The sequence below is a fragment of the Chrysemys picta genome, chromosome 6 (genome assembly GCF_011386835.1).
Source record: "Chrysemys picta bellii isolate R12L10 chromosome 6, ASM1138683v2, whole genome shotgun sequence".
Taxonomy (NCBI): Eukaryota; Metazoa; Chordata; order Testudines; family Emydidae; genus Chrysemys; species Chrysemys picta.
Window position 1 is genome coordinate 34,278,011 of NC_088796.1, and position 27,796 is coordinate 34,305,806.

A 27,796-nucleotide genomic window follows, 5' to 3' on the forward strand; every position below is an offset into this window, starting at 1 on the left:
GATCCCCTAGTGTAACACTACTCACAGCTGTCTCTCTAGGCCAGGGGTTGGCAACCTGCAGCACGCGTGCCAAAGGCGGCACGCAAGCTGATTTTTAGTGGCACTCTGCGCCAACCGGGGTCCTGGCCGCCAGCCCCGCTCAGCCTGCTGCCTGCCGGGATGGACGGAACCCCAGGCTGGCAGCGGGCTGAGCAGGGCTGGCAGCTGGGACTCCGGCTGGCAGGGGCTGGCAGATGGAACCCCAGACAGGCAGCAGGCTGAGGGGCTCAGCCTACCGCCAGTCTGGGGTTCCGTCTGCTGCCCCCACTGCTGGTCTGGGGTTCCGTCCGCCAGCCCCTGTAAATGTAAAATGTATTACTGGCATGCAAAACCTTAAATTACAGTAAATAAATGAAGACTTGGCATACCACTTGTCAAAGGTTGCTGACCCCTGCTCTAGCCCTATAACTCAGCTTACACACAGGCTGGAACCGTAGGCCTCTCGATGGGTGCAGCAGTCTCACTCACACTGTACAGTAGCACTTCATCCTGAGCACCACTCTGTGTGCGTCTGATTCTAGTGGTGCCACCCTTCCTCTTTTAGTCCCTGTCAGCCTGAACCCTCCCAGCTATCGCTGCCCCCTGCCTCCCCAACACTCCTGCCCGCACCTGGCACAGGGGCACACCTACTACTTCCGGAGACAAAGGGGTGTTGGTGGGTGAACCATGCACACAACCTAACCCACACAAATGTGCATGTACGCACTTTCCCTGACATACACATGCTACCTGGGGTCTCCCTTCCCCATGCTAACTACCTCCAATCCTACAATTAAACTACCGCTAACTCACCAATCCCCTCCCGCTACAGTGGTGTGACCCAAAAACCTTACAATACACATAGAAGCTTGAACTTGGACAAGACATGACAGACGCTAGCGCCCTCTTAGGTCAGGTCGTTACAATACTTTTGTATAATGACTTTGTTTAAATGAAATATTTAATTTCATTGGAAAAGAAGATAACTGTCAACAAAGATGCATCAAGTTCTGTATTAATATGCCTAGTAAGGAATCTATTTATCAAAAAATGTTTCCTGAATCTTTTTTTTTTTTTTTTGTCTGTATTGTTACCGACATACTTGCTGACAGGTATTTTGAAATACATTGCCAAAATAATTGAAACTGTTGTGATTATATTGTGTTATTTTGACTGATAATATGCATAATTTTGAAGAATTTTAAAATGTGTGCAGAATTTTTAATTTTTTGATGCAGAATTTCCCTAGGAGTAGTAAAACAGTAGCTTACAGTCATATATTGCAATGTTCCTTATCCTGAATTGCTAACAATCTAAGACAAGACAAAACAGTAGATGGTACACCAGGAAAAGGAGGGAATAGAACTTATTAGTGATAGCTTGAAAAAAATGGGTTTGAAGAAAAAAAGGGAACATTTGACAAAACATAAGAAGCAGTGTTATAAAAGTTGAAAAGTCAAAAGTAAATTCCTGTGTTTTGTTTGTCTCCTGAGTCCTGACCCACTTTGTTTAGCTTGATAATACTGATTGAATAGTAGTTTGAGCCAGAGTGGCTGCATTGTAATTAAGAATCACCTTGAACACAAAGCATTCTAAAACTTGGTGTTTTTTTCTGTTTTTGTTTAAAATATGTATTGTCAGGTTGCACTTCCTGCAAATGAAGACTTCATAGCCCTCAAGCCAAGAACTGGAAAAGCTGCAAAGGTGTGTTCTAGATTTAAAAGAAAAAACAAAATACAGATGTATAGCCTGTAGGCTATAAATAGATAGATGGGGATAAATGGGCCCTATCAGCAGCAGTGACGTAAAAGGAAACCTTTAAAAACTGGTCTCTGTACTGAATGAGTAGATGAATGTTTGTCTTTAGTGTAATTTTTTGTTAGAGCTAGATGGGGAGATTGTTCTGGTTTGGTTTCCACCACCCATTTGACAGCATCATTCAGTGGCTCCAGTGGTATAAACTGTGGGTTTGTTCTTCTTTTATTTTCGTAATAAACTCCATACAAAATCTAAACATATAAAGGCCTAGATCTGCCATTTTACATCAGTTACGGATTAGGCTGAGACTCTCAAACTTAACTCTCAAAGTAAGTTAATTCAAAATCTAAATAAAAAGCTGTTATAAAATACTATTTTCAAGTGGAATGAGATGGTAACTAGTCACAAAATTTCACTCGAGGCTGTAAATTTAAGCTATAAAGTGTTTTTCTTTTAAATGCATTTTTTCTTTTCTTTTTAGGAATATCCATTCATTCTTGATGCTTTTCAAAGAGAAGCCATTCTTTGTGTGGATAACAATCAGTCTGTTTTAGTGTCAGCTCATACGTCAGCTGGCAAAACTGTGTGTGCAGAGTAAGTAATTTTGTGATAGATTTTTGTAAGAGTGAATAGTGTGGTTTCCCCTGATCGTTCTGCTGAACTATATGTCATTCTCAAGAGGAAAACTTTTAAAGGTTCTGTAGAATCAGTCACACTTTCTAAAGTAGTCTGTTGCCAGTAGTACAGTGTGACTTAATGACTTACAAATATTTTGACTACTTCAGGTGTGTTAAAATTTAAAACAAAAGTTATTTTCTTCATTGTGCTTAGCAAGTGAGAGTGGTGGAAGATTTCTCCACTTTTAGACTGTTTTGTTTTTGTTTTTTTGGAAACAGTCTGCTTCTGTTGATGTTTTTTTTATGTAGGATGAAAGGAAAACACTTGTTGCAACACAGATATTTAGATAAGAACATAAGAACAGCCATACTGGGTCAGACCAGTGATCCATCTAGCCCAATATCCTATCCTGTCTACCCACAGTGGTCAATGCAGGTGCTTCAGAGGGAACAGAACTGGCAATCATTGAGTGATCCATCCCATGTTGCCCACTCCCAGCTTCTGGTAGTCAGAGGCTAAGGACACCTGGACCATGGAGTTGCATACCTGACCATCTTGGCTAATAGCCATAGATGAACCTATCCTCCATGAATTTATCTAATTCTTTTTTGACCCCTGTTAAAGTTTTGGCCTACATAACATTCCCTGGCAACAAGTCCCACAGGTTGACTGATTTTAGAAAATCACCATGCTGTGTTTTCTGTCTCTAGGCTGTAATTCGTAGTCAAATCATTGATTTTTGTTTTTTGTTGAGAGGTAATGGTTTGACTTCATTGTAGGCTGATGTCTATTATTTAACCATAGAATGTGGATATTGGCATGGGAAGCAGTTCTATAAATTTTCCCCTATGCTTTCGTTTGGCAATAAGAGGCCTCTACCCCAGTGTTTCTCAAACTTTTGTACTGGTGACCCCTTTCACATAGCAAGTCTTTGAGTGCGACCCCCACTTATGAATTTAAAACACTTTTTTATATATTTAGCGCCATTATAAATGTTGGAGGCAAAGTGGGGTTTGGCAAAGTGGAGGTTGACAGCTCGCGACCCCCCATGTAATAACCTCGCGACCCCTTGAGGGGTCCCAACCCCCAGTTTGAGAACCCCTGCTCTACCCTCAACTGGAGAGAGCACCTCTTGAGATAAAACGGTAGCTCAGTCTTTGTTCACATTTAACGCTTTCTCTCAAATTTTTTTCTATAATTATCTTCTGTAAGGATTTCAGATCACTGTGACACTATGCCCCATATTCTTCATAGAAATATTGTTATAATATGAATATGGCATAACTAATGTGTTTTGTGCAAGATAAGTCATGTGAGAGATCATTGGAAAGGTTATGATTTGCTGAATGTGATTGTCCTATTTGTATGCATGTATCATTTTTGTATCTACAGTTAGGAATATTGACTATGTATCAATTACAAAAATGTTTGCACCTGGGGAACACTCACCAGACAAAATGCAATCAGTCTGGCTGGTTAGCTGGGGACAAGTCAATGAACCATTAGGGAGGACAATAGGTCTTTGAAGGTGCTAATCTCCCATCTTCCTGGGATGCTTCAAATGGCCTTTGACTTATGGCTGCTTTGACACTGTGATCATGTCACCTGGTACTGAACTTCATCTTGGGCTACTAGTATTTTTCCACTAATAGGGGGTGGGGTTCAAACTGCGAAACCAAGGAATCCTGCCATATTTAAATCCTATTTAAGGCACGGAAATAAGTTAATCAGGGATCTTTCTTCACTAAATCTCCGCCCGGGATGACTGCTGAAAACATCTACTGGCTGACCCCAGGCAAGTACACATGAGCCACAAGACCCCCAAAATGGTGAGTAGTCACAGGGGCAGGATAAATCAGTGTTCCCAGACCCTACTGTACACTAGGCACATGGCTCTTGGGGAGAGCCAGCACTGTAGGGGGGGGCCTGATAATCATTCCTGTCCCCACATTTTCCACAGGCTGTGTTCATTATGGAATATATCTTGCTGCCGAGGGTGAGCAGGGAATCAAGGGAGGGGCTTCTCCAAGACTGCGGCTTCTGCCCTGGCCCTTATGCGGCTCGCCTGTGTGCAGCAATAGTCTGTTCCCCCCCACCCCCAGTGATGGCAGAGTGGTGCGGGAAAGTTACCGTTAATGGGCAAGAAACAAAGCAGCTCTGCCAAAGAACCTGCGGCAGCGGATTGCCCAGTATCTCCACGAGAGTTTCCTGGGTGAGGCAGATTCCCGTGAAGTGAGGGAGTCAATCAACAGCCTGTTCTGCCGCTCAGACGAGGCATGTGGTGGTACGCGCATCATACAGGCACAATCCTGTTTTCTGCAACCCTCCTGCCCCCAACATCTCGCTTCAGCAATTCCCAAAATCAAATCCACTTACCAGGGGTCTCCTCTCCTGTTTGTGCTTCGCCATGATCCAACAGTTGTGATTGGCTAGTCTCCTCCGAGGTAGAAAAGGGCTCCGGGCTGCATGCGTCTCTGACCTCCAAGTCATCCTCTGCCCCTGGGTCTCTCTCCACGTCCTCATCCAAGATTTCCTCCTCCTGGCTTGGTCCACTCTCTACTGGCAGGCGAACTGCTGAAGTATCCATAGTGGCCTTCGCAGTTGAGGTGGGGTCACCACCGAGTATCATGTCCAGCTCTTTCTGGAACCAGAAGCTCGTGGGCGCAGCTCCAGAGCGGTGGTTTGCCTCCCACCTGCCTTGTGGTAGGCATTCCACAGCTTCTTCACTTTGACCCTGCACTGCAATGTGTCCAGGTCATGGCCCCTTTCTGTCATGCATCATGAAATCTGTCCGTAGGTATCATAATTCCTAAGGCTGGAGCGCAGCTAGGACTGGACAGCCTCCTCTCCCCAAATGCTGATGCGGTCCAGCAGCTCGGCATTGCTCCAAGCGGGGGATTGCCTGGTACATGGAGCAGGCATGGCCACCTGGAAAGATGCGCTGAGACCACTGCATGCATCAGCGAGCAAACAGGAAGGGGACTTTCAAAATTCCAAAGGAATTTACATGGTGGGGATGACTGTTGGTCACCTGAGGGCAGGGCAATAGAGTTCAAACCGATGACCAGAGAGGCAAGAACAGGCATTGTGGGACACCTCCCAGAGGCCAATTGCAGTGCTGTAATCGACCAGGGTGTCTATACTGGCACCGCAGTGCTGTAGCCCTGGCACAGAAAGCTGTACGTCTCTTGGGGTGATGTTTTTTTAAACAACGTTGCAACTGTGCAGTTTCAGCACACTAAGTGGCTTGACAATGTGTACACCTCGGGAGTTACAACACAGAACTCTGCTTTACTGCACGGAAACTTGCCAGTGTAAACAAGGCCTAAGAAACAAAGACAAAAGGGGTGGAGAAGAGTTGAGGCCAGGCTGGAAAAGGTGTCTGGCCTGTGAAAGAAGTGCCTAAAACAACATTTAGGGTGAATTACTGCTTGTAACCAATGTTCCCTCTAATTTTTTCCAGCCATGTGTGGAATAAATTTTATGTGCACCAAGGAATGTGCACCACACCAGTAGAAACATAAAACCTAGATATAATATATATTTTTAAAAGTTACCATAGGGATAATTACTTCAGCCAGGACAGGTTAGGCATTTTAGAACTCCCTACTCAGAATTAAATTTAAGTGTAAGAGAAATAAAAATTACGAAATGCATAGACCAGTCAAAACACTAAAATAACAAAGTTTGAAAGAATAAAATTACAGACAATATATGTGCATTGCGGGAAGTACCAAGAAGTAACAACAATAATAATAATACAAGTATGTGTTGGGAGGTGAGTGCGAAAGAGACAGCGTGTGTGTGAGACAAAGAGCATGTGTGAGAGAAAGAAAGAAACTGTGTGAACTGACTGCTGGAGAAATCTCAGAAACAATGCACTGTCTCTTTAAGAAAGGCATTCAGTCACTCACAATTCACCGCAGCAGCTCCGAGTCCTGACTCAGTCCTGAGCCAGCTGTGTCCCCTCTCCCCTGCTCTGCGGAGATGGGGTACGGGGTGGAGGGAGGGGGACACCCTGAGATCTGCACCCTCCTCCCCTTCCCTCTTCCCCCGCCCTCCCGCTCTGCACAGCCAGCAGGAGGGTCCTGGGAGCAGCTGTAGGACGGAGCACATGCTGCCGGCTGTGTGCGCCCTGCTAATCAGCTTGGTGGCATTTGACTCTCTCCTGGGCAGCCGCCCAAGCGTGCAGCTTACAGGGAGCACAGCTTGTAACCAGTTTCTTTAGTGTATTAAGCTTAGTTTGGTGTTTGTTTTATTTGTTCAGTAATCTGCTTTGATCTATTTGCTATCCCTTATAATCACTTAAAATCTACCTTTGTAGTTAATAAACTTGGCTTTGTTTTCTCTAAAACCAGTTTGTGAAATTCATAACGGGGGGGGGGGGGGGCAAAAAGCAGTGCATATCTTCCTCCACATTGAGGAAGGAGGTGAATTTCAGTTAGCTTACGCTGTACAGTTCCCTGTGCAGCGCAAGACAATAGAATTTTGGGTTTACATTCCAGAGCAGGTGTACACTTGTGTGCTAGGCAATTCCCTACCTGAGTCTTTCCATGCAGAGCTGATCTCAGTGTCTCTGTCTTTCTGCAGCTGGGTGTCCCCCTACTGTGTGTGCTGGAGGACGCTTGAGGGCCTGGCTCAGCCGGTCAGTGTAAGGGAGCCCAGACTGGTGGAACAGGCGGGCTCAGTGGTACCCCTGTACATCAGGTGGCACCCCGGAGTGGGGGATAACCCGTCACAGTCACTACTTAACTTATTTAACAAATCTAATTTGCCAAGTGTAACTTACAGAGTCTCTGTGCAATGATATATAAGTTCTACCAGCTTGGATTAAATTGAAACTGATAACCAACAGATGAAAGGATTCCTATTTTGTTACCAGTCTTTTGTGATAGATTTTTACTTTTCATGGAATGGTAGAAAGGTGTAAATGTCTCACATGTATTTAATATTATATTGTAGGTATGCGATTGCCTTGGCTTTGAGGGAGAAACAGCGTGTGATATTTACCAGTCCCATTAAAGCTCTGAGTAACCAGAAGTATCGTGAGATGTATGAAGAATTTCAGGATGTTGGTTTGATGACTGGGGATGTCACCATTAATCCTACAGCTTCTTGTCTTGTAATGACAACAGAGGTATGTTTAAGTAGGTAGTACTTAGTCCTTTTGTTTTTCCTTTTTGTCTCTGCTGGAGTATTTTTGGCCCATGCTGTTGAGAATGGCTGAAACAGAAAGATTTCCAACAAAGATTATACTGAGTGAATTATGTTTAAAAATAACACAACATTTTAAGTTCCCTCTGCCCTCACAACTTCCCCTGCCTTCAATTTAGTCTCTGATTGGGGTGGGTGGGAATTAACTACTTTGAAATGACTTCTGTATGCTCACATTTTTGAGATGTGTCCCAGGCACTGTGGTGCCTCAGGAACCTTCTGGAAAGCAGTGCCTGTTAGGGCTGCATGTTTTCCCTTTCTAAGTACTGAATTTTCGGAACCAGATTGTAAAAGGGTGACATGGCCTCAAACATTGCAGTTTCTTCCTTTTTCTCAGCTAGCTGCAGGTGAATGGTAATGCTTCCATATTTACTGTTCTATTGTAGTTTAGCTAGTTAGTAAATATTAGGTAGTGTGCCCCATTGCACATTACGGTTTTATTCTAAATGTATGATCCTTCGACCTTTTTCTCATGGCCAATCAAGTCACTAAGGACTTACTGCGGTAGTATGCCTCATGCTTCCCTGTAGTTCCAGAGGTGGATTCACGTACCTGTTGTTTCCTCTGCCTGGGGAAGTCTAGATTGCTGCTCATTGTGTAAGTGCTTCACATCTCAAGCTTGCACCAGTAGGCAGCAGAGCTTCCATGTCTTCCTCAGCAATTAAGGTGTTGCTCATTTCTCAACAACTCTATCAGGAGGCAATGGCTTTGTGGGGCTGGTGCCTGACTTACTCAGGTTTGAGATGATGTGCATGGTCCTTGACTTAAACAATGGTAGATCTGACTCAAGAAATGGAGCTGTCTGTCTTCAAATTTCGTTGGGTAACAGACAGCGATGTGAAATGCTTCAGCTCTGGGTAAGGGGTTGCAATTTTTTTCAAGTGTGGGGGGGTCGGGTCACACTTTTTTTTTTTTTTTTTTTTTTTTTTTAAGTTCAGAGAGGGTCACCCACCCAAAAAGGTTGAGAAACACTGGTCTAGACTGTGTTGATGAATGGATCTTTCAGGGAAGCTTCTGTTTCTCTTAGTGGTGTCATCAGACCAGCTCTTTCAGGAATATCTGAACATCTCAGTTGACCTTGCTGTTTGTTCACGGGAGGCTGACTAATTTTATTGTAGTCCAAAAAGCCCTCTGCTCTGAAATGGCTTTCTCTGTGAGCAGCCAATCTGTATCCATATGCTACATCCATATAATCTCTTTTAGGTTATTTATTATTTGTGGCCTCTCATCCTCTCTTGTTTTTCTATGAAGGTGCAATTGCGTACACTCTCACCATATCTGTCGGTAAACAGTTCTGTTGTTTTCAGTCAAGTCACAAGACTCCTGAAATGACAATCTTCCCATTAGTCAGAAAAGCCATTGCAAAATGGTACTTCAGCCTGGTGCTGACAGGGTTGATGGACTCTCTTTTTGAGACCTTTGGAGATTCCACCTGTTATTAAAGACAGTATTTTTAATCAGTTACATCTGCAAGAAGAGTGAGTGTTGCATACTCAGCTGATTTCTTGTCATCATATTTCACAGGGATAAAGTAGTCCAAGCTTGTATAAAAAATGGTGTCTTGAATTCCACCTGACTCAGATTATTGCTCTCCTGATGGTCTTTCCAAAATTTCATTATTACCTGGGGAAAATTATCCTATATGTTGAGGACTTTAAGTTTTTATTTGGGTAGGACTGAGGCACTTAAAGTTAGCAAGATTTTTTTTATAGCTTTTGGGAATCAGTTTTTAAAAGGAATACTACTTCCATTCATCCCCTGCATCAGTAGATTAGATTGAGTACTTTGACATATTACGTTAGCTTGGGTGTCAGTTCCTCAGGATCTTATGACTCACCCCACTGTGGCTAAGGCAGCATTGATAGCAAGTCTTTGTCGTGTTTCCATCTTAGAAGTTGGTGGAAAACAGACCTGCAGTTCGCTGTACACATTTACTCACCACTGCTCTCTCAGCTTGGCATCTAGGTCAGATTATTCTGGAACCAATTCTGCAATCTTTGTTTAGTTAGAACTTCTCAGCCTACCTTTCTGGAGGGGGGCTGTACTGCTCAATAGATTCCCACAAGTGGGAATAAGCAGAAGTCACTTTAAAGAAGTAAATAGTTTTTAGGAGAAAAACTTGAGTGGGAAGAACTCTTAGGCTTTAAAGGATTTCCCCTTAACATAATAATTACCTGTGTGGCATCTTTTGGGTGAATGAAGGTTTAAAAGAACATTAAGCTGAACTGGTCCTGAAATTTAGTGGTAACATGCTATCAAATGGAGAATCAGAGTAATGGCAATAAATTCAGCCCCTTATTCCTTCACTGTATCTCCGGGGGGTGTGGGGGGGAACAGGTTCAAATCATGTTGTTGAGTTTGATTAGAGTTTATTGTGAGGAGTATCTTATAATTATTTCTAGGAGAAGCTTGCTACAGATTTGATATTCTTCTTAATAGTCTAACTCTAAATGTGTAGTTTTTTAAATTACAAATTAAGGTTTCATATTGCCATATGAACATGAGCCAAACATCTCTGTGAAACTTTCTTAAGGAGATCCTTGAAAACAGAGTACATTCAGTAGTAATAATTGTTACTTAAGTGCTAGATTCATCATTTGCACCCTTTTATTTTCTTCAGATTTTGAGAAGTATGCTCTACAGAGGTTCTGAAGTTATGCGAGAGGTTGCCTGGGTTATATTTGATGAAATCCATTATATGAGAGACTCAGGTATGGTGTATTTACAATTTTGCTATGAAGTAAATAGTATATTCTTTTTACCATCTGTGGCATGGCCTGCTCGCTCCTGCCTCTGCTCAAGTCCACAAACAGCTCAGAGACCTTTTGTTGGTAAAACACCCTATATGGTTTATTTACAATGTTGGTTCCCACCATCTTGTATGCTGGACAACCTTACACCTACAATTCTGGGGAGTCATCAGTGAAGAGCAGAGTGAGGGAAGGTCTACACTCCAGCCAGGATCGAGGCTCTGAGATCGATCCACCAACGGTCTATTTAGCGGGTCTAGTAAAGACCCGCCAAATCGACTGCAGATCACTCTCCAGCTGACACCTGTACTCTGCGCCCAACGAGAAGAGTAAGGTAAGTCGACAGGAGATTTTCTCCCGTCGACCCCCTGCAGTGTAGACCCTGCATTAACTCGGCCTAAGGTACGTCGACTCCAGCTACGTTATTCACGTAGCTGTAGTTGCATAGCGTAGGTCGATTTACCGCGGTAGTGTAGACATAGCCTCAGTATGTGTCTGTCTGTCTGCTTCCCCTCAGCCTACTTCTTTGCTGTGCCTTTTGTATCATCTGCCTAATGGCCTAATTAGCCTATTAGTGCTCCTCAGCCCATCAATTAGGCACAGCTTTTCTTAGTGAGGTCTGCTCTGGAATAATTAATTAGAGCTGCAGTGACCAGAGTGCTTGTGCCTGGAACTCAATAGGTGGGGAGGGGTGGTTGTGCAGCCTTCATATAATTTGTCATGTGCATCTTCTGTTTTCAGAACGTGGTGTGGTTTGGGAGGAGACCATTATTTTGCTACCTGACAATGTTCACTACGTGTTTCTTTCTGCCACTATTCCGAATGCCCGCCAGTTTGCTGAATGGATTTGCCATCTTCATAAACAGGTCTGGAGTCATTGTTGGGTGGGGTCTGATCCACAAGATCTCCATCTTAAAAAGTGGACTATCTGATAAGTGTATGGGAACTCGATTCTTAGATAGGTTGTGGTGCTTTTACAGTTTAAATTAAAAAGATGTTGTCAACTCAAAATTGGCACAAAATTTTGACTATGTAAAAACAAATCTACTGTTTTGTAAAACAATATAAATGTTTATATATTTAAAATCCTAATGCAGGAGTTGTTTTAAACAAGTAAACATTCCCCTGAAGTGTTTGCATCCCAAACAATGCAGCACAGAGAACATGAACAAAAAGATTGTGTGTGGGGGTGTGTATGAGAGAAAATAGACATTTTTTTTTTTTTATCATTTGTCTAATGTAAAAAGCATAAATCGTGAAACATGAGTTGGATTTAAAAACGCTGAGTTTCAATAACCCAATTATAGTAACCTAGGAAAGGAAATTGGTGTAAAATACAATTTTTAAGTTCACAGTGACTTTTTAATCTTTTATAAAAGGAATACTTTGTGTGCTTTTTGGGGAGAGGGGTACAGTGCAAATTTCTTCGCAATGTGTGACAGTAAGTGGAAATTAAATTAGGAGTTTTTAATCTTTGTTTCGTTGTTTTGATTTTTATATTCTGGTAGGTCTCAGCATTTGTTAAGTCATAAGGTTTCTTTGTAACTGTTAAATTGGAGCAAGACTTATTTACTGCTGTATCCCTCCAATAATTGAGGCTTTTACATTGAGCTTGTAATTGTGTGTTCCTGAAAAGTATTTGTATTTTTTTTTCCTTCCCTAAGAGACACTGTTAGTACTATATAAATATTTTGGATAATATGTTTTAGGCCTAACTTTCCATCAGGGCTTGTCTACATGGCAAGTTACTATATGGCGAGCCAGGGTTTGAATCTTAATCCTGGGGGAATTCTTCACCCTGCAGAAAAATGGGGGAGCAAAGAAATCTCTGGGGAACACTCGCCCCTTCCATAGCAGCCCGGGCATGTCTGCTTGGAGCAGCCAGCAACCGAGAGCAGATCACTGTGGGGGGGAGGCTAGGTGTGCATGTGTCCATGGAGAGACAGTAAGAGGGCTCGTGCCTGCATGCGAATGAGTGAGACAGACTCACTCTGGGCTTGTCTACACGGGCAATTTACAGCGCTGCAACTTTCTCGCTTGGGGGGGTGAAAAAACAACCCCCTGAGCGCAGCAAGTTTCAGCGCTATAAAGCGCCAGTGTAGACAGTGCACCAGTGCTGGGAGCTACACCCCTTGTGGAGGTGTTTTTTTTGTTTGGTTTTGTTTTGTTTAAGACCACACAAGCCACGTTAGAGCGCTGCCAGTGTAGACTAGCCCTTAGAATAATGTTGCTTGAAAGCATAGTTTACTATGTTTACTAAATTTACTCTGGGACTTGACTGCACTGTAGCAGTGTCCGCATACAAGCTGGTGCACTGTACAGTCACACCCTAGCTTCCCCCACAACTCTCAGTGCAGAGAGTAATGTATGAGCGTCTAAAGCAAACATGGTTTTGCATTCCTGATTGTGCTCTAATAAGAGAAGTGTGACTGATCACGATCTTTTGTTGTTTTGGGATTTAAAATATTTTTGATTTTTCTCTGGAAAGTGCTGTCTCCAGACTGTGGTCAAGGGGGTGTATTTATTGTTTGAATAAATACCATATTTATAGTAGCAAAGAAGTAAATTGTTTTGCTTCTCCCCTCTTAGCCTTGCCATGTGATTTACACAGATTATCGACCTACTCCTCTGCAACATTATATCTTCCCAGCAGGGGGGGATGGACTCCACCTTGTGGTTGATGAAAATGTAAGACATATTTAGTTTGTTTGAAAGATTGTCTGTGCTTTCAATAATTATGAGACTGTTCTTTTCAAAATTTGGCTTTGAATTTCCTTCCACCCATTAACTTGTGGCAAAAATTTTGACCACTGATTCAACCTATCCCTACCTGTTTGACAGACAAAATAGGTCTATGTGGGATAATCCCCTCCCTTCATTTAAAAAAAAAAAAAAAGAAAAGAAAAACAAACTTCTGACCATGGTGCTCTGATTGCTGTTAAACATTACAGTGGTATAGAACACAGCAATTATTTTATTTAATGTCCCAAAATTCAGGTGGGTATGATGTGCCACATTGAGGTGCTCAAGAGTTTGAGTAGGAACTTTCCCCCTCATGAGGTGCTAACTTGATTATCTGCGCAGTGTCCCCTTATTTTGTCAACACTGTTTCTCCCCTGCATGTAAAAAAAAACAAAAACCAAAAAACCTTGTGATCCAGAAATACAAAATCTTAAAATACACATCTCATGACTAGGACCCTACCAAATTAATGATCCATTTTGGTCAATTTCACGATCATAGGATTTTAAAAACTGTAAATTTCACAGTTTCAGATATTTAAATTGTAAATTTCACAGTGTTGTAATTGTGGGGGTACCGAACCAAAGTGGACTATGGGGGGGTGTCCCAAGTCTATTGCAGGGGGGTCGCGGTATTGCCACCCGTACTTCTGCATTGCTGCCTTCAGAGCTGTGTGGCCGGAGGACAGCTGCAGGCTGGGCACCCAGTTCTGAAGGTAGTGCTAGCTCCAGCAGCAGCGCAGAAGTAAGGGTGTAGCAATACCATACCACGCCACCCTCACTTCTGTGCTGATGCTGTCAGCGGTGCTGCCTTCAGAGCTGGGCTCCCAGCTAGCAGCCACTGTTCTCTGGCCACTCAGCTCCGTGAAATCTGGTCTTCTCTACAACAGCCAGATTTCAATGGGGGAGATGAGATTTCACGGCCGTGAATTCGGTAGGACCCTTCTCATAACAACTGTTGTCACTGGGAGCAGTACTAGACTCAAATCAGGCTATTCATAATTCCAGGTCCAGCAGTTATGTCAGTATCATAATACAGAGCCAAATAAAGGCAGCATAGTATGTTGCTTCTTTGTTAATTTCTCTGTAAGTTCATATTCTTGCATGCAAACGTGCTTCTACATTCCCCCAATAAAAGGGGTCGCAGGCTAATTTATGGTAGTACTTTATTTTTTTTATAAATAATTTCAATTTTTTTTGCTTTGTATTCTGACTTAAAATGTCTTATTTCTGACCCATTATAAAGTTTTAATTGGGGAAGTGAAATTGCTTACAAAAGTTACATTAATTTCTAGGGTGATTTCAGAGAAGATAACTTTAACACAGCGATGCAAGTACTTAGAGATGCAGGTGACTTAGCAAAAGGAGACCAGAAGGGCAGGAAAGGAGGAACAAAAGGTGAGTTTGAAACCTTGTATTTTAAAATGGTTCTTATATAATACAAAGATGAATTAAGTTATTTTAAAACTGAAAACAAGAATGCTGTTAGTGCATGTGTCTAGATTAAGAGACTTTTCTACTAATGTAACTTCCAAATTCATGTTTTGTCTTTGCAGGACCATCAAATGTATTTAAGATAGTGAAGATGATCATGGAAAGGAATTTCCAGCCTGTAATTATATTCAGTTTCAGTAAGAAAGATTGTGAAGCCTATGCACTTCAGATGACAAAATTAGACTTCAACACAGGTACAGATAAATAAGTTGTAGTGTGGTTTTATTTCTAAATGCAGGTTTGCATAAATTATGTGAGGCCTTTCTAGTCAGATCTCTACTTTATTTCAGACTTTTGTATCTAATGTGAAAAAAGTAGACCTACAATACATAGATATGGAAATGCAGAACTTTTCAGTTATATATAGTCTTAATAAATTAAGCTAATTGTAGTTGAAATTGCTGGCGCCACTAGAGGATCTAATGAGCGTACAATGTTGAGATGGCTTTTCATTCTGAACCTTAGATAGGGCATGGGTACCTAAACACATGCTTGCCACACAGTAATTCTATAGTGCACTAACTGTCTGTGTAGACTCTGCTACTGTGTTCTGTGTTTCCTAGTGCACACTGATGTTCTATGGTTTGAATGAGCAGTACATCAATGTGACCTAGGGAATTTTTAGTGCCCATTAGAGCAAGGACTACCCAGACAGTTAGTACATGGCACACTGGAGCGCTGAAGATTTACTTCCCAGTTTGCCATGAAGTAAGTGTTTGTATAGACATGCCCTTAGTTTTACCTGCAGTGCATCTTGGAACAGCAGTAACAGTTCAGCTACTTTCAGGAACGGTTGCACAAGTTGAGAAATGATTGGCCACATGCCAAGTTGTTCCCCCACCTCCCTTCCCTGTCTTTTGAGTTATCAGTTTGGCATCTGAGTAATTTCTCAGAAGCAGAAAAATGTTTTTCTTGCTCATGTAACATAACTAAACTGATCTTCCTCAACTGCTCAGTTTCCCTCCCAAAAAAGCCCTCCAACATTTCATCTTAACTTGGGAAAAGAATAAGATTAATTTAAGACTTTTTGAGAATTTTAGGAGTAACTGTATAGAGGGAGATGTATTAGAAGTCATCGTAGATTGTGAACCCTTCAGGGCAGGGACCTTGTCTACTCGTCAACAGAATGTCTTTACACAATGCTGGCACAGTGTAATTAATTGTAGCATTCACTGTCATATGCAGCGGGATATTTGTTCTCATAATCCACACGTACAACCATCAGACTGTAATCATTGCAATTAAAAATTCTCCCCTCTACTTGTTTGTAAATAAAGCAATTTTTTTAAATTAGCTTAAGTGTACAGCTGCATAATTATACCCTTTATTTTGGTACCTCATACATGTGTTTCAATTGTACAAGGCAGGTAACTTTAGGAGGTCACTTTCTTTAACTAGCTGAGTATGTATGCTGACTTCCTAACTTACATTATAAAAAGTAATGCTGAAACCTTTAAAATAGTTAGCAGTTATATTTGACATGGTTTACAATACCACCATGTTGGTATTTGCAGGAAAAAATTTGCTTATGTGTAGATGTTTCCTTTTTTTAGATGAAGAAAAAAAGATGGTTGAAGAAGTATTTAATAATGCAATTGACTGTCTTTCTGATGAAGACAAGAAACTTCCTCAGGTGAGTGTGGAGGTTGCTTAAGAATAATTTCAGTTAACATATACTAAAATTCATACCTGATGTGATACAGTGTATTTTAGGTAAATATATGATGGATTGTTTATGAAAAGTGTTGTGAATAATGTCAGTAACTTGTTTTGATTGAAAGTGAGGGCTAATTTAAAACTTAGAGGGTATAGATACTTTACCACTGTTTTGAACCATAGCTCTACTCAATTTTCTGGGTAACTTTGAATGACTTATTTTTTAATAAAGTGTACATTTCCAAATAGGTGTAAACTTTTTTTAATTGAAAGTTGCTCAGATGTACTTGATATTGATTCTCTATTCTTTATCAAATTTTGCCTTGTCATTTTTTTGTGAAGTCGAGTTAACAGAGCAGCTGCGTTCCAATTTATAGGAGAATAGTTGCACCTTTACAATGGAAAAAAATATAATTAGAGTTGCAGAATACTGAAAATGCAACAAATTTGTAACAGTTGCTAAAATGATGGTTAATATTTTTTATTCTGTTTTTGCTCTATATGCACAACTTTTTCTCGTCCTGTTATTTGATTAGCCTTTTGGAGAGTTTCGTTGTGATTCAATGTAGAAATTGCCACGGGCGTAGCAGCTCCTGTGCTTTTGGCCATACCCGTGTCAGGGAAAACATCTCACCAGTGCTACCGTCGGTTCAGCTTCATTGATGGCAGGAATCTCTCCTAAAAGTCCCTAGCATAGATGAGGCCATTGAGGCAGAACAGGGAGCTTTTAAGTTCTGCCAGCATCACTTTATGGTGTCACTTCATGAGGCTCTGTTAAAAAATCTTGGTAGATAACCAGTAAGCATGCTCAGAAATTATTTTTCAATCACTTATACTTCTCTTCCTCAAAACCTAACCAAGATGCTACTCTCCATTAAGGACTACTAGTATGCAAAGTTACAGCTTTCAGAGTGGAGCCATTTTGGAGTTAACTGCATGAGAACAGCTGACAGAAGAACGGGAAGATTGATTTTTTTTTTTTCATTCCCTTTAACTTACATAATGACTTCATGCAGTTTACCCAGGTCTTAAAAAAGTACTTGTTCTCAGACAAGCCATGGAAAGTTCAGCCTTTGAGTTTTTGTAAATGTTCAGAGCAATTGAAAATCAGGATTCAGAATGGAAAAAAATTGAAACTATTTTGAAGCCTGGTGTGTTATATATAGTATAGATATATATACACACACAGATATAGATGTATAAGCTTGTAACAATGGAATCCTATTTATAGTATATGGAATAGGTTGATATTTTGCCTGTTGTGGATAATTAAATCTAATCCTGAAAGAATACTTGGATCAGTTTTGACACTGAAACTGAACAAAAGAAGTTCTAATTAACAAAGCTAACCAAGTGAGTATATGTTTGTTTAAAATAATTTTGGATTTTTAGATTTGATTAGAAGAATTTAAAGTGTTCAGAATTTGAACTATGTAGTGTTTGCAACCAGAACATTCTGCTTTCATAGAACAAGATAATTCAAGACTATAAATTTATGATCAAATTGCAGCCAAACAAAACCATTTTTTATGTGTATGAAGATATTGGTTTACCAAAAATGCCCTATGTGGGTAAGAAAAACTCTTAAGTAAACTTACAAATTTAAATATTCTCATTTTTAAAATTACTTAGAACATGCTTAGCAGTAAGGAAATGCTGAGTTATGAATATTGAACAAAGCTATGAGAGTTTGGAATGTTGACAAACTAAGGGATATGATTGGCTGAAATTGACTAAATTATTTTTGTCTTCAAATTTTGTTTTATTTGCAAGTCTGGATATATATGTTCATCAAGTCAGCAGTTCTATTTACCTTCTCCTTTGGAAGCAATAGGTAAAGCGCTGCTTGGGCATAATAGCAAGGTCAAGCTTGCTTCACTGGGTACTATTCATGGCTTTGGGAATATCTGTTTCCATTGACAGGGAGAGGAAATAATCAAAACATCCCGTATGTTCTTATTCTACTTTCATAGATAAATGCTTCACTTTCCAGGGAGTGCTCAAGGGTCACAAGAAAGTAGAGCCTTCTGTTTCTTTCCAGTGTCACTTTTTATATGGTCTTTCACAGTGCATTTAGAGAATTTTCCTGTTTAACTTTGAATGCTTGAATAGAACTCTAGACGCTACTACAGCTTGTGGATCGGAGATTCCTCTTATATGTGATCTGAGGTGCTAGCCCAAGTAGCCAGAACAGACCTCTGTCTTTGATCACTTTTTATTGGGGGTGAATCTTTAATAAGTCAAAGGTCTGTTTATCTGTTTGTGCTTATATTGTTGGATAACATGAAAACTATAAGAGCAAGCTGTTAAATGTTTTACACGTAATTGTTATCTTTTTGTTTAAAAGTATATCTAAATAGACGTATTCACTTACCCTCTGTATTCACAGGTTGAGCATGTGCTTCCTCTTTTGAAGCGAGGAATTGGCATTCATCATGGTGGTTTGCTTCCTATTTTAAAGGAAACAATTGAAATTCTTTTTTCTGAAGGATTGATAAAGGTATATAGTTCATACCTCTGTATTTAGGTGCAAGTCTGTGTATTTTTCATAATTATTTTAGCTTTGACTCTCTTGAAAATGTACAGTAGTACATTGTGAGGCAGTAGAACCTCAAAAATATGAACACCAGAGTTATGGACTTCTCAGTCTAACCAACACCCTGTGAAACCGGAAGTCCTCAATCAGGCAGCAGCGCAAACCAAAAAAAAAAGAAAGCAAATACGGTACTGCGTCGGAGCTTCAGTGACTGGGGAATTGGAGCTGCCACCACTGGGGCTCAGGGCTTCAGCCCCACGGCTCAGTTTCCAGCTTCAGTGGGGTGAGAGAGAGGTGTGCTGGGGATTGGGGCTTCAGCTCTGCTCCTGGTTTCAGCCAGGGGCAGGGATCGGGGCTTCAGCCCCGCAGCTCCATTCCCATCTTCAGCAGGGGGAAGAGGGGATGGGTTGGGAATCTGAGCTCTCTGATCCCAGTTTCAGCCGGGGGGAGGAACGACTGGGGATTGGGGCTTTAGTTACAAGGGGCGCGCTGGTTTCAGCCCCAGAGAAGAGAAGGGCTTGTGAAGCTTACTATCTAGAGGCCTGTGTCTTCGACCACCCATACAACAGTTCTGGAAAGCTTGAGTTTTTCTACTAATTTGGATTAACTAACACAATTGGCATTTAGTTTCTTCCTCTGAGGCACCACTTTATTTTTAATTATTCATGACTAGAGACTTTTTCCAGAGAGAACAAACATATCAGGCTTCAAACTCTGTGCCTTTTTTCTTCTTTAGAAACACTTTTTCCAAGCACCAGCTATTCCTTAAGGGAGCTGGGCATGGCGATGGAGGAGGGAGGTCTTTTTAATGAAAAGTCAATGTATTTACCAGTCTTTTGTTGCTTTAGGTATCTTTTTATGTGTGTGCTTTATAGCTCCAATTGTAACAGTTCAATATTTTTTTAAAAAAATGCAAAAAATAAATTACATGTTAAATATTAGAATTGCAGTAAATTATAGAATTTCATCTATATAAATTTTCCCCATTTCCTATCCTTTTCGTCTGCAACCTGAAGTTATAGCAATTCAGGGAATCTAGCTTCAGAAGAAGAACTTTCTAAATTCTCTATTGTGAGAATCATCTGCTATACTTTCACAAACTCCAAACACAGAAAATTGCTGTGTAGACAAAACCCCAGACTGAATGCAGCCAGTTGCCAAACCCTCCATTCTGTTATAAACTGAGTAATGGTATGTCTAGACTAGAGTTCTTGCTTCTCTTATAATTTGAATTGATTGATTGCCAATTAACTCAAATTACCTAAAGGAGAGAAGGTGGGTGAAGAAATATCTTTTATTGGACCAACCTCTGTTGGTGGAAGGAACAAGCTTTCAAGCTTCACAGAACTCTATTTCAGTTCTGGAGAAGGAAACTAGAGTGTCGAAGCTAAATATAATATGGGATAGATTGTTCTTAAAGGAAAACTGCATAACATCTTCAAAAGACAAGATGAGAACTTAAATTCATAATTCTGCTGGACACTAAAAAACATGGACTTAACAGAGACACTGGTTTTACGGTCTGTTACAACAACTTGTAACACACCTTTCTTCCTACTAACTCTCCATTGTCCTACAACTCCAGAAGTATTAATTGCCCACTTCATTTTAAGTGGTCTCCTACAACATGTTTGAATATCTTATGCTTAACAATCTGTCCCACCTTGTATTTAGCTTACACACTCTAGTTTCCTTCTCCAGACTTGAAAAAGAGCTCTGTGAAGCTTGAAAGCTTGACCCTTCCACCAACAGAAGTTGGTCCAATAAAAGAAATTTCTTCACCCACCTTATTTCTCTCATAACCTGGGACCAACACATCTACAACAACATTGCAAGCAAATTATTTAACACCTTTGTAGATGCTAATCTATATACTCCACACACATCCTAGGTTTATCCTAGGCAGAGTTCAACTCTCAGTATTGAGATTTAGTTTAAATAAAAGCCTTAAAAATTAACAGTAAGTGCTTTCAAGAAATGAAATCAGTTGCTGTTACTGTGGGGTGGGGAGTTGAAAGATTCCCAGCAGGACACACAACTATATACCCACGTATTGTAATTTGTTGTTTTTATGAGAACACTATCTTGAGAGCTGGTACGAGATAATCCTTGTAATTCACCAACACTCTTTATTTTTCATTACTAAAATACCATTGCTGACATTGTAGGAGGGGGCAAATAGTGTTTTAAAACGTAAATAATTTTTTCATATAATTTTCTTGTTCTGCAATAATTTTGGCTAACTGTCTTTGATGTGATAAAGTTCTAAAGATAACAAAAAGTATATTTTTATGAGAAAGATGGAAACAATAATTGTCAGTGCTCTATTCTTCATAGTCTAATGTTTTTCCCTTTTCCCCCCACAATCTGTCTTATGAGCTCCTTCCCTGTATATTTAAATTCTCAGCTTGATCAGGAGATGCATCAGAAAGGTCTCTTTATATTTCATTAGTCTAAACAAAAAACCATGTCATGTGAGCTCAGGTGACAAAATGATCCCAGAATCTGGGCCAAAACTATAAGGCTCACTATCAAAATAGTTTAGAATGACCACTAACTTCACTGTATTCAGTATTTAATACAAAACTCACCACTTAGACTTTTGCTTTCTGTCCATTTTTCACATGCCCACATGAACATATAACTATAAACTAGCTAATATGTTTCTTCTGTTGGGGGAAATGGTGGGGAGAGATTGTTCTTGTTCCAGTTTTTAGTATTTGGGATGTACCCATGTTGGCGGGGAGGAGGGGGAAGTATTATAAGTACCTAGATATTGCCAACATTTTATCTACTGTAATGCACAGTTCAGGTAAATAAGTGTTTGCAGTTTCAGGCATGTATTGTACATTTTAAATCTGATTAAAATGTGGAAGTCTTAGGTAGCTGCTTCTAATCATTTAAATGTTATAAAGTTATAAATTCTTATTTTGTTGTCTAATATTGTTGTCTGTTTATTTAGGCCTTATTTGCAACTGAGACCTTTGCTATGGGAATTAATATGCCAGCCAGGACAGTGCTGTTCACAAGTGCCCGCAAATTTGATGGGAAAGATTTCAGATGGGTAAGTGCAATTCAATATGCAGGGATGAATAATTGTGAGTTTAGTTGTTTAAATTCATATAGAAGATAGTTCTGAGAAATGAATTTATTTTAGAGACACTTTATCCACTGAAGTAAAAATATTTACTTCAAAGCTCTTACTTTGTTCATAATCATTGTAATTTTTAAATGTGCAATTCATATTAAAATGTAAAATCAAATCTATAACTGCCCTCTTTAAAATTGTAGGTTCATTATAGAGTATTCATAAAAACACATTTTATTTTAATAAAAATAGTAAAAGGGCACCCAAACACAGGCAAGATCTGTATGTCTAAAAAATTTGAAAGATTCTACACAACCTCTTCGCAATTCTGAAACCATGTTTCCTGTCAGAATCTTTCCCAACTAACCATTGATTCATATAAAAAACCTGGGTAAGTAGTTTTCTAGTGCCTAATGCAAAACCAAATACTCACTAGGCACTAGGTGACACTCTCCACTACAATTTCTGAGTTGATTGAGATGGAAATACAGCACTTGCTGTTATCAGTAGACCTAGGACACTGGAATTCGTACTTTTTCACTAACCTCTTCCTCCCCCAGCAGTCTCATGATACATTAGCTGCAGCCCCCCCAAACAAACAAACAAACAAAAAAACCCAGTGATGTCTAAGGACTTGCCTATGTGAGGACACTCATGAAGGTTTTTCCAAATTAACTAAAGGTGTTAATTAAAAGTGGATTAGATAAACTGTATTAAACCAAATTAAGGCCACTTTAATTCTGAATGAGAGCATCCACACAAGAGGTTTAATACAGTTTATCTAATCCACTTTTAGTTCACACCTTTACTTAATTTGGAAAATTTACCTGAATTTCTCAGTATAGACGAGCCCTTAGTGCTTCAGGGCTTGTCTACATGGCCCCGCAGTGTGGACTGCAGGAAGGGTCAATTGCAGTATGCACTAAAATGTTGAGCTGCATTTATAGCATGCCCCTTTACTGCACGCTGCAGCTCACATCCTCCTACCTTCTCCACTGGGAGTCCGCACTGCTGGGCTGTGTAGACAAACCCTTAGTCATGGACTTGTGGCTTTGTGAATAGTATGTTTACTTTATTTCCATGAAAAGATCACATCTGTTATACCAGCCTTTGGTGGGTTTTTTTTTGCAGTTCTCAGTCACTATAACATGCAACTGGATCAATGTGCTGCTGTTGCTTAAGTTACAGCAAAAGTTAGAGTTTTTTTTGTTTTGTTATAATTCTAGATCTCCTCAGGTGAATATATTCAGATGTCTGGTCGTGCAGGACGTCGAGGTATGGATGACAGAGGAATAGTAATTCTTATGGTAGATGAGAAGATGAGCCCAACAATTGGCAAACAGCTTCTTAAGGTATGCTGAGACTATGATTATTTAAATACAAGGAATATGAAAGGTGAATGGAATTAAATCTGATGCATTTGAAAAGTTTCCTTGCATGAAATTCTCACTTTAAACTCTTCAAATGCACTGGTGGCACAAAGGAATCCTGGAGCACCTAATCCCAGATAGCTAATACAAGTCGTGATTGGCTTATGAAGGAAGCGTTTTGTGAGACTGCTTTGGGAGTATGACAGGAATAAGTTCAATATTGCAGAAGTCACATTTGACTGAAACATGATTCATTTTAATATTTACTTCCCGGGGGGATTCTGCGCTAAAAAATAAAAAATTCTGCAAATTTTATTTGTCAAAATAATGCAGTATACTCACACCAGTTTCAGTTGTTTAAGTTATTTAAACTACAATACAGAAAAAAGTCACAACTATTCAGTATTTCCTAAACACATGAAAGTTAAGTTACAAATACTTGGTAACTAATACCCTGCATTCCGATTATAATCCTGGTACATTACAGAACACCAAACGGGGGGGGGGGGGGGGGGTAGAATGTCATTTTAAATTGCTCAGACTTTCACACATGAAACTCATACAGTTTTGCTAATCATTGTCCTGGACTTAGCTGGTACTTTGGGAAGTGCTTGGTTCTGATTGTCCTGACATTTTATTGACTGCTTGGTAAATGTTTTATTTGCCCTCAAAAGTTGTCATTTTTTTTTTTAAATGGGTAAATAAAAATCTAATCCCATTGTGCCACTTTGGCACAAGAAAAACATGAGCGCATATACTCCTGTGGGAATTGACTGAGAATGGGAACAGTTAACTAACAATATAATAATTAACAATATTACTATGCAGACAGGTTGCTACATTTTTGCCTCAGAGAATGAGATCAATTAACCATCAACAGCAACACAAAATGTTAATTTTTTTTTTTTACAAAAGCTATTTTCTTTAACTTAAAAACAAACAATTTTTAGTAAAATGATACTAATATTTAATTATGTGTTTTTTTTTTTTTTTAAATTCTCAAGAAGTTACATTTTTACTAGGCAGGCAGGCTGCTACACTTCTGCCTTGGGGACAGAGCCTTCCTCCCGCATAACAAAAAGACTTACCCTCTTCCATGCCTCTCCAGCCGCAGTATCAAGAGAGAGGGACTGAGGGCTTGTCTACACTGGAAATTTAGAGCGCTGCAACTTTCTCACTCGGGTGTGAAAAAACACCCCCCTGAGCATAGCAAGTTTCAGCACTGTAAAGCGCCACTGTAGACAGTGCCTCAGTGCTGGGAGCTATGCTCCACATGGAGGTGTGTGGGTTTTTTTTTAAGCGTGCTGGTAGAGCTCTCTCCCAGCGTTGTGCCGCAAGCACACAAGCCATGTTGAAGTGCTGCCGCAGCAGTGCTTTAGTGTTTCCAGTGTAGACTAGCACAGAGTCTCTCACTTGTTGGTCAGCCCCACGCCCTGATGGCGATCAATATCTCCCCTGCAGGCATGCACACCAGCCCCCTTTCCCCCACAGTGATTTGCATCTCTGAAGCTGCTCCAGGCACGCTGGAACAGATGTGCTGCCAGGGAAGAGATGCCTGTGTGTCTTCCCCCCCCCCCCCCCGATTTCTTTTGTGTTTTTCTGCACAGAGGGCACAGAAATATGTGGGCCATATGAATTCTGCACCCCTGCATGGGCGCAGAATTCTGTCAGGAGTAAATATTGTGTAAAATATTTTTCTTGCTGTTTTTAAAAAACAAGCCATAAACTTTGAATGACTTTTTTTCAAAAACAGTCCAAATCTTTGAGCATGTTCTTATGATAAACATTTGTGAGGTTTATTTCTTAAACTCAGTAGCAGGAGAATGAGTCAGTTGTAATATATCAGAGGGGTAGCCGTGTTAGTCTGAATCTGTAAAAAGCAACAGAGGGTCCTGTGGCACCTTTGAGACTAACAGAAGTACTGGGAGCATAAGCTTTCGTGGGTAAGAACCTCACTTCTTCAGATGCAAGACTTCTTCTTCTTGCATCTGAAGAAGTGAGGTTCTTACCCACGAAAGCTTATGCTCCCAGTACTTCTGTTAGTCTCAAAGGTGCCACAGGACCCTCTGTTGCTTTTTACAGTTGTAATATAGTTAATGTTGTTTATCCAGAGCATGTTTGACCAGTGGGTAGTTGATCAATTTGACAACAAACACGTATTAATAAAACTAAACGTGCACAGTGCAGTTGGAGAACTTCTACGTAGTATAAATTAAATAATAATCATGTATTTATATATTGCGTCTCATCCCAAAAAATTCCAGAACGTTTTATAAACTCAAACTGTTACACCAGCTGCATAGAAATTGCTTCATCCACCATAGAAATACAGCCATTACTGGGGTGAACTACAGCAATTATTTAATAGAGAACTGCATCATTAATTTAAGTAGGAACTGAAGAATGTTTCTTCTAGATTAAATGGCAGTTGAAGGCAGGATGGAATTACAGTAGCTGGAATTTAGCTAAGGCACCGGTATTACCAAGTATTCTCACAAAGAGCATTGTGGTATTTAATGAACTGGTTTTTGTCTCATGAAAGTTGAAAATCCTAGCATGATTGTAGGAAGAAAATGACTAATTTTATAATAAAAAGAATGTGTTTATGTAAGTATACTACAAAGACTCAAACTTGAGTGGATCAGTGTTTAGCATCTACTTACTTATTCGTGGGAAAAATTACATGGATTGAAAAATTGAAAGAAAACATTCTTATTTATTTTAAAATCTAGCCAGATAAAATATCCAGTATTTTGCTTTCTTTGTTGTTTGTGTATGGAATGTTCAGAGCTGTAATGCCAAGCTGTAGGCGGTATACCATTGGCTGCATCTGGACCCTTGGCAGACTCTTCAGTTATTCAATTGGCAGCTCAGGGCTTGTTCATCCTGCAGGCAGCCGAGAAATCTGTCTAGTCTTCTTTTGTTTAATTTAATTTTAATTCACATATTATTATTCTAGCAAAATGCCCAGGACAGAAGCCTTGCACAATCACACATTTTTCTCTATCCCTCTACTCACCACACACATACAGTTCTCTTATGGTATCTCTGTGCACTTAATTAAAGGGGCCCAATTCATTCTTCCTACATAACCTGAGGCAATGTTTACAAACCACTTTATGGATCACTATAAATGATATAGATCAGCGATTTGAGAAGAAACAATTATAAAAAAAAAAGTTTTAAGTCTATATATAGAGAAGCATGAGAACATAAGCACTTTATTTTCTGAGTTGATCATTGGCTTTAAATTAAAAAATTGGCAGTGATTAGTTTAGACGGGAGTTGATGGGGGTATATGAAATGAGCGGTACAGAAAAGGTAATTGAGATACTCCTATTTATTCTTTTCAGTAATGGAAGGAACAAACAGACGTTCAATTGAATTGAATGGCAGCACATTTAAAACTGATAAAAGGAAATACTTTTTCTTTACATAAAGCGTATCTGCAGAACAGATTGATACAAAATGTCATTGGGGCCAAGAGGTTACTAAGGGAGGAAGTGTTATTTTTAATAAAATGGTGTGGATACTGAGATTATCTGTAGTTACATTAGCTAAGAAAAAATATGTCTGTATGCCCCTGAACCATGAAGGTTCAAACAAACTAGGGTTAGGAAAAATTCTTCCCTTATGGCCAGGTTATTCCTTAATTTCTCCCTATGGGTTTTCTTGTTCCTTCCTCTGAAGAATCTGGTATGAGTCACTGTCAGAGATACAAAACTGACTAGCTGGACCACTGGTCTGATCCCATATGGCACTTCTTATGTTCATAAACCCATTTCCTCACATATATGATTTTAAATTGGTCTAAATCATAAACAACAAAACTTGTAAATGTGCTCTCATGAATTAGAGCAGGATATGGATTCTGGTTTTTAATTTGATAACCGTACTGGGCAAGTATGATTAACTATCCAGGGTACTAAGTAAATCCGGGAGACTCCTAAGTGATGATGGTTATCTTGGTTACTTCCTTCTTAAAATATCTCGTCTGGGTATTAAAATAATTTGGTTTTATTGTGACATCTCTGCAGTAATTGTAGCAACATAAAGGGAAAACTCCAAAAACAAATAGGTTTCCCAATTTTGGGGCTTGGGGGTTCATGTAATTATACTGGAGTTTCTCCTTTTGTTTGCTTCCAGTATAGTATTTCCTAATATCTGTTCTATCTAACGGCTCAGGAATTTATACTGCAGTCTTTGCTATCTGGTAAGGATTAAAACCTGGGATTATAGCTCCAGTACAAATTCTTTTGAAAACACAAAACAGATGGTTTAGTCTGAAGTGGGGAGTTAGTGCGCCTCCTTACTGTACACGGCTGCTACTGAAGATGAAGATAATGTTGTTCTCCTTTCCATTCCCTTAATCAGTGATAGTGGGATATAGCCAATTCTCGGATGGTGTGTGGTAATTGTTTAACAGCATACAGCAATACTATGTGGCACTGTAGTCCAGGAAGGGAAAGATGTTATTTGTTTGGAATGTGTTGTGAATTTTCTGAGGCAAAATGTAATTACCTGAATTGGACTTTGGATAGAACATTATGGCT

The 27,796-nt window shown here is 39.9% G+C and overlaps 1 protein-coding gene across 1 annotated transcript in view; it reads left to right on the forward strand.

The window, feature by feature from the left end:
- The window catches only part of MTREX (Mtr4 exosome RNA helicase), an 83,085-nt gene that overhangs the window by 8,387 nt on the left and 46,902 nt on the right, over nt 1–27,796 (forward strand). Inside the window, exons 4-15 of the mRNA XM_005300847.5 lie at nt 1,660–1,722; nt 2,258–2,370; nt 7,357–7,531; nt 10,229–10,319; nt 11,100–11,224; nt 12,948–13,046; nt 14,395–14,497; nt 14,656–14,787; nt 16,147–16,226; nt 18,639–18,749; nt 21,748–21,849; nt 23,100–23,225. Coding sequence (XP_005300904.3) covers nt 1,660–1,722; nt 2,258–2,370; nt 7,357–7,531; nt 10,229–10,319; nt 11,100–11,224; nt 12,948–13,046; nt 14,395–14,497; nt 14,656–14,787; nt 16,147–16,226; nt 18,639–18,749; nt 21,748–21,849; nt 23,100–23,225 — 1,320 coding nt within the window. The remainder of the gene's footprint in view (nt 1–1,659; nt 1,723–2,257; nt 2,371–7,356; nt 7,532–10,228; nt 10,320–11,099; nt 11,225–12,947; nt 13,047–14,394; nt 14,498–14,655; nt 14,788–16,146; nt 16,227–18,638; nt 18,750–21,747; nt 21,850–23,099; nt 23,226–27,796) is intronic.